The 7,274-nt window shown below is 54.3% G+C and overlaps 1 protein-coding gene across 1 annotated transcript; it reads right to left on the reverse strand.

The window, feature by feature from the left end:
* Positions 1–1,314: 1,314 nt before the first annotated feature.
* ZBTB12 (zinc finger and BTB domain containing 12) lies at positions 1,315–3,838 on the reverse strand. The gene is made up of 2 exons (XM_069487510.1): positions 3,592–3,838; positions 1,315–3,078 (listed from the first exon to the last, which is right to left on the reverse strand). The coding sequence occupies exon 2, from the start codon at positions 3,056–3,058 to the stop codon at positions 1,679–1,681; it is 1,380 nt and encodes a 459-aa protein (XP_069343611.1). The 5' UTR covers positions 3,059–3,078; positions 3,592–3,838; the 3' UTR covers positions 1,315–1,678.
* Between the last annotated feature and the right edge of the window lie 3,436 nt (positions 3,839–7,274).

Below are 7,274 nucleotides of genomic sequence, written 5' to 3' on the forward strand. Positions count from 1 at the left end.
CTGGGGCTAAATGTCTATTTGTGCCCGACGTGTTAAGCCGCTACACGCATTAGGGATCCAGGTAAGCCCAGGGCCCGAGTGTCATTACTGTCTAGTGACACTGCAGTAACCCTTTTTGCCAAACACTTTACAAGCACAGGCACTCGTGGGTCATTGCCTAGCCGACAGTTTTAAGTATGAATGATACACACCAAGATATACAACCTTGATACCAGTATTTAGGGTACCATCCCCTTAAGTATCACACAGTCAGAATTTGGAGACTATGTTATGATCTCACAAACCCTATTTGACACTGGCAGGTATGGCACCTGAGGCCAATTCAAAGCCTTCTGGGAACTGTAGTTCTCTTTGGGTAACTATTCCAGAGCTTTCTGGGAATTGTAGTCTTTCCCACACCCTAACCCAAATGTAGCGTTTTTTTAGCTTTCCGAAGACATGAACCATTTCTCCCAGACAAAAAATGCTCACAGATTCCAGCTTAAAATTTCCGTGGGTACATTGGCCATTTGTAGCTCATCCCTAGCACTGATACCAAACCCCTCAAATAGAGGAGCAGTTCATATGTATCAGCATGAATTGTGCTATCAGGTATCTTGCTAGTTGTTGACGTTGCAGAACTGGGGGAGGGGGATGTCCCTGGCCAGAGGAGCTCACTTGTCACATTCTCTTTCCGTGTCTACGGCTGGGCTTTGTCAGGCATGGGACCTGCATGAGTTGTGACCTCTAGGTATTGAGTACACAGCATCAAAGGGAGAGGCTGTCTAGTATAGTGGGACAGTCATATACACGCAGTTGCCAGAATATAAAGAAAAAAAAGTTTTTTTTTATTTTGTGGAAAACAAAAGCAGAAAAACTAAAACCCCAAACTCCAGAAAAAATCCTAAAAAATACGTTTTGTTTTCTTAAAAAATACTGTATAAGTCTCTACTCCTCTCCCCTGCCAACAGCCCTTCTTGTGTTCTTTCTTCTAAGTGCCCTCCCACCACCCCACATCTATTCATTGTTCTTGCTATTGTACCCCCACTTCCCAATATCTACCCAGGATGCTCACCTCCACGTTCTCTTACCTGGCACCTTTGTTCTCCCTCAAGTTTCAGCGAGCCTTGTATCCACAGTCCCATTTCCCCAGCATGCAAGAACTGTCTCCCCCTTCCTTTTCTGGGACTCAGTAATCTTTCCCCCCTACCACGCCCTCTCCTAAGCATCTATTCTAAGCAGGAGCACCTAAGCTGCCTCCTGCCAAATACCCTCCCTATTCCCACCCACCCACCCACCCACCATTCTTACCTCGAGAAATGTCAGAACCTCCCCATGGGCAGCCTTAGACAGGAATAAAACTTTTCCCAGTCTTTGTTTTCCTTCTTCTATAGGACCCTTTCCCCTCCCTCCACATATACATGCACCTCTAAGAGAAGAAAATCTTTCTCTGGGACCCCGTATTCCCTTGGCCTTCTCAAGAAACGCTGTCCCTGGCTCCATCCTTTTCTTCCACTCTGAAGAGGCAGTGTTCTCTCCAAGGAATCTTCCTCCCTCCCTCAGGACATGTGTGTCTGCTCAGGCTCCCCACTCTACCTTTCTGCCCTATTCCCCCTCACCCCCCAATTCTCCTGGGCCAAAAAGCCCTCTTCCCACCCAGCCCAGGGACCCCAGCCTCCTGGCCTCCACGCCTGCCCGGCTAGCGGATGAGGACGTTGATCTCGGCCACACTGGCCTCCAGCACGTTCTCGGCCGTGGTCTTTCCGTGTTGCTCCTTGAGGTGCCGCCTAATGGCAGGCTTGTGGGCGAAGCGCACGTCGCAGTAGGAGCACCGATAGGGCCGCGCTCCCGAGTGCAGGTTGAGGTGGTCGTGCAGTGTGGACTTCTGCGTGAAGCACTTGCCGCAGATGCCGCAGGAGTGTGACTTGACGCCGCGGTGCACGTTCATGTGGCGGTTGAGGTTGCTGCTGTGGTTGAACTGCTTGCCGCAGCGAGGGCACATGAAGATGAAGTGCTGTGCCCGCATGTGGAAGACCAGCTTCTCCACGCCCTGGAACACTTCCGGGCACTTGGTGCACTTGATGTTCTTCAAGGGGTTTCCACCCGAAAAGCCCCCAGGCAGGGGTCCCCGGCTGCCCCCGGCCCCCAGGCTGCCCCCCGCCCCCCGGGCAGCCATGGCCACTGCTGCCGCTTCCACCAGGCCCGAGGTGGCCCCCACACTGGCCCGGCCTCCGGGAATCAGCAGCAGGCCCTCCCCTTCTGCGTCCTCCGACAGGCTGTAGCAGGCCTTCACCACACCCTGCGGTGGGGCTACAGTGCTGGGGGGCACACTGGTCTGGGCCAGCTCCCCAAGGTGGCCACCCGCGGAGCCTCCAATACCCAGACCCCCTCCCAAGCCTCCAGGGGGTTTGAGCCGGTGAGCCACCTCCAGCGCTGACTCCACCTTGACGATGCAGATGTCAGACACATCCTCGTCCTCATCCTCATCCTCCTCCTCCGCCTTCAGCTCCAGGTCCTCATCCAGTGGGAACTCCAGCTTCACTGGCCGCAGGAGTGGAGGGGGTAGAGGAGGTGGAGGTGGGGGTTTGGGGGCTGGCTTTGGGGTCCTGGATGGAGGGAGGAGGGACTTGGTGGCACTGACGCTGCTCACAAGGCTAGCCTCGCTGACCCCATCCTCTTTGAGGCCTATTTTGGGCTCAATGAACTGGCTGAGGGCATTCCGGCATTTCTCCACCACGTGCTCCATCTGCAGGTAGGAGGCGGCCGTCAGGTAGTTGACGATGTCCCTGACAGCGAATTCCAGGGCCCCCGTGTAGCAAGAGAGGAGCAGGTCAGCCACGATGCGGGCACTGTGCATCAGGGAGACCTGCAGCTCAGAGCTGGGGTTCAGCAGGAACTGGTCCCGCAGGAACGGCGAGCAGGCGGCCAGGATGACCTTGTGGCCTCGGAACTTGAGGCTGTCGGCCACAATGGTAACGTCGCAGAACCGCTCCTCTGCCCGGAGCTGGTTCATGTTCCGCAGCGTAGCGGCCTCATGGCCCGGCAGCTGGAAACGTAGGACTTCCACCCCAGAAGCCATTGTGGCTGGGGTGGACAACCCTGGTTGGGAAGGAAACCGGTCAGAGACAAAGGTCTCTGGCTTCAGGAAGCCAAGTCTCCAGGACCCTTGCCCCCATTCTTGCCCAGCCCCCCGATCCGATCTCCCAGGCTTCAGGCCCCTTCCTCAGTTTCCCCAAGCCGGGGGAAGCGCTGTCCCTCGGAGAGGAGGGAGGCGTGGTTCCCGGGGGCGGGGCAGCGGCGTCCACACCCCCCAGCCTGGCAGCCCGCTAGGATGGGGCGAGCCCGCGCGCCCACGGTGAAAGGACGGAGAAAGGGGGTGGGGGAAGCAAAGGCCTGGGTCTCTGGATTCTAGGGTGGCTCCGCTTGCAGGCTCTTCTCACCCCGCCCCCTTTACCCACTGTCTCATTCCTCCGCCCCCCCTTTACACGTTTGCACGCGCCTTTCACGTCCTCCCCCCGCCGCCTGCACGCATCGTGCACGCCCCCCCCCACGCTCAGAGCTCCGTGACACGCCCCCCCCAGCCCCACGACCCTGAGTGCACGCGCCTCTCACCTGGCCCGGTTCCGCGCGCTGTTTTTTTTCCCCCCTATTTTCCCCACCCCCCCGGGGCCGGCGGCGCCCCCCACACACGGGCAGGGCCTGGGCAGCGCGCAGGCGCGGGGGTGCACGGGGCGCGCGCGCGCGCGGGGCCGGCTCCGCGTGGGCGTAAGGGGGGAGGGGCGGGGGCGGCTCGTGCGGTGTGTTCCAGGCCCCGCGCGCGCGGCGGCGTTGGCGAGGACTCGGGGAGGAGGAAGAGGGGAGGAAATTAAAGGAGCAGGATCCCCCTTTCCCGACCCCCCTTTCTTCACCAGCACCCCCACGCGGTTAAAGGGCCGGATGGCCTTGCCTCCCCTTTGGCCGGGATTATTTGTCCGCCAGAGCGGAAATACGTTCCACACCCGCCTCTTTGTCGCTCCCCCTCCTCTGTGCCTCCGGGCCCCGCGGCCAGTCTGCGCGTGCGTGCCAAGTGCCTCGCCGAGGCCCGCTCGCTCGGGCCCGCCCCCTAATTCCGGCGGCCCGCGGCGCGACTGGTCCCGCGATCGCGTGCGCCCTGCCCGCTGTGCATCCCGCAGCGCGCGCTTCCCACCCGCGCTTCCCGCCGTCGCGCTGCCACCTGCTCCCTGGGACGGTGCGGAGCGGGGCGCTGGGTGCAGCCGGGGCCCCTCCCGGGGTCCCAGACCGCCCCGCGGCTATCAGGGCTGTTAGTCGCTGCTGCCCACGCGCGCATCCCCTGCTGCGTACGTCCTTGGTTCCTCCAGCCACACTTCCAGGCTTTTCCAACTCTTCTGAAGCTACTAACTGCCCCAGCGCTTCTAGCCTAAAATATGATTTCACCTCCCACAAAGCCAGACGATCTCGTGCCCTCAGCTTTTCTCCACTCCAGGTCACAACTCTTTAAAATCACAGCGGTCCTCCCCTCCATTCTCAGAATCAATCCTGATGTCTTGCCAAGGCAAACGCCCTGTGCTTGCGCTGTCGATGACCTTGCCCATTTCACCTCTACTATATATTTAATTCTAGGACTAATTCTTCTAATTACGCGATTATTTACGTTAGTACTATTCTACTCTAATCTTTCCACTGAACCCGGTCCTTCCCCCTATCCCTCACCTCTCCTCCAGACTGACAAGGTCAGGGCTTCCCCTCCCTAAACAAAACCTCTCCTCAACTCTGCCTCTTTCTCTGTCGCTCCCGAACTAAGCTGTAGTCTCCACGGCTTCACCATCAGCACCTATGAGCCCCTTGAAGGCTGGTCCCTTCCTTTCCTCTTCCTCGCACCCCTAATACCTACACTCACTTCCCCACCCATCCAAGTTTGGATGAAGATGCCACGTTTCCTGTAATTGGATTTGGTTGTTATGTCCACTAGGAGACTAGTGCATTTTCCATACATCTTAATTCTGATGAAGCTACTTGCTGTATTATGTGTTCAATATCTGGTTTCCCCCATGAGACTGTAAGCTTGTTGGTGCCAGAATTATGTTGTGAGTTATGTTTTGCAAATAAAAGTCATGCAATAAATGACTGACTGTTGAAGTCATTCCTCTTGGGCTCAGCCAGCATCACCCATAAAAGTTCACTCCTGAGTTAAAACTGAATACCTGAACTCAAGGGGTACTGGTTGTAGGAGATGTGGGGAGACTGTTTAAGTGGGGCCCTGACGCTTCGCCTTTCCCTTTTAAATTGTCTGATTTTATGCCCACACCTAGTTCCTCCTATTCTGAAATGCCCTCTTTGCAGAAATCGCCTTTGTAGAATCGCCTACAGTCAGGCCATGTCGATTCGAAGAAGCACATAGGCTTTTGTGTCACACACACCTAGGCTCAAAGCCATATTTCTGTACTAAATGAGGGCCCTTCTCTGAATCACAGGATCTTTATCTTTGAATCAAAGGCCCTGATTCCTCACGGGGCTAGTATATGGGGTAAGTGAGCCTGGCATACAGTAGGTGCCGAATAAACAATAGTTCCTTTCCTCTTTGCCTAATTGGGAGACAGACTATGAAATTTTCAAAATAATTTTTTTTTTTGAGACAGTCTGTTGCCCCAGGTAGAGTGCAGTGGTATCATTGTAGTTCATAGCAACATCAAACTCCTGGGCTCAAGTAATCCTTCTGCCTCAGCCTCCCAAGTAGCTGGGACTACAGGCAGGTGCCACCATGCCTAGCTAACTTTTCTATTTGTTGTGCAGATGGGGTCTTGCTCTTGCTCAGGCTGGTCTTGAACTCTTGAGCTCAAGTGATCCTCCTGCCACGGCCTCCCAGAGTGCTAGGATTACAGGCCCAAGCCACCACACCTGGCTGGAATGTGAGCTATTCTTTTGGGAAGTTTAGCAATGAAGACAGGAAGAGATGAGATAGGAAAAACAGTTCTTGACCAGGCTCAGTCCTAAAAATAGAGAAATTAGCTGGATGTCGTGGCTTGCACCCCTAGTCCCAGCTACTCGGGAGGCTGAGGCAGGAGGATCGCTTGAGCCCAGGAATTTGAGGTTGCTGTGAGCTATGATGTCACCACTGCACTCTAGCCAGGGTGACAGAATGACTCTGTCTCAGAAAAAAAAAAAAAAAAGAGTAGTTCACATTTCTGTGAGAGGAGAAATACAGAAAGCTGTCAAGTTAAGAATTAGAGTTTGCAAAATTTTGTTTCCTATCCCCTTCTTGCTACTTTTCCTTTCTGGAAATGTGGATGGGATGGGAGGCCTAATCTCAGCCTATAGTTTAAGACAGGTGGTCCTTGGTGGCAGGTGCAGTTGAGAGTCGATGAATCTTACAAGTGCCTAGCCCACCCGTTACAGCTTTACACAGAAACAAGCAGCAGTGCACGAGTTGTCTTTGCTTGTATGGTCTGGTGGGGAGATGATGTAGGGCAGTTTTCCCACATACCCCATCTAGGGGGTTTAGAATCTTCTAGATCCTTGTCCCTTGTTTGCCACCTTCTGCCAGTATAAGACAAGGGGCCATTCTGTCTTTAGCTTGCAGTACCAAATGCCTTGACATAGTGTCAAGAAAGATAAATTCAGGATTTTTAATGGGCTTTAGAAATAAAATCTGATTACGGATACAAGGAACAACAGAAGGGGAGACAGAAGGTCTAGGTTCTGGTCCAGTTTGAAGTCATCAAAGCCTCAGAGGTTTCAGTATTTTCTTCAATAAAACGGAGGGGTTGCTCTTGAGAGTCTTTTCCAGCCCCGTGAGTCCACAGCAGCTTGATCTGTAAGGGAGTGTGTGTGTGTGTGTGTGTGCTTGTGTGAGAGAAGTGGTCAAGGCTAAGTGGTCTAAGCTAGCTCATGGCTTAGAGCAAGCAGTGACCTTGAAAATCCAAAACAGTAGGAAAGGTCAGACATTTCTCTGAGGCATTCAAAGTATTTTAGGCTGTGGGTTTACTTTTTTTTTTGAGACAGAGTCTCACTCTGTTGCCCGGGCTAGAGTGTCGTGGCGTCAGCCTAGCTCACAGCAACCTCAAACTCCTGGGCTCAAGCGATCCTTCTGTCTCAGCCTCCCAAGTAGCTGGGACTACAGGCATGTGCCACCATGCCTGGCTAATTTTTTCTATACTATTTTTAGTTGTCCCGCTAATTTCTTTCTATATTTTTAGTAGAGACGGGGTCTTACTCTTGCTCAGGCTGGTCTCAAACTCCTGAGCTCAAGTGATCCTCCCGCCTCGGCCTCCCAGAGTGCTAGGATTACAGGCATGAGC

The sequence above is a fragment of the Eulemur rufifrons genome, chromosome 15, assembly GCF_041146395.1.
Source record: "Eulemur rufifrons isolate Redbay chromosome 15, OSU_ERuf_1, whole genome shotgun sequence".
In the NCBI taxonomy this organism is placed as follows: Eukaryota; Metazoa; Chordata; class Mammalia; order Primates; family Lemuridae; genus Eulemur; species Eulemur rufifrons.

Coding starts and splice junctions, on each gene's coding strand:
- ZBTB12 (XM_069487510.1), bottom strand. CDS start 3,058: ATGGCTTCTGGGGTGGAAGTCCTACGTTTCCAGCTGCCGGGCCATGAG.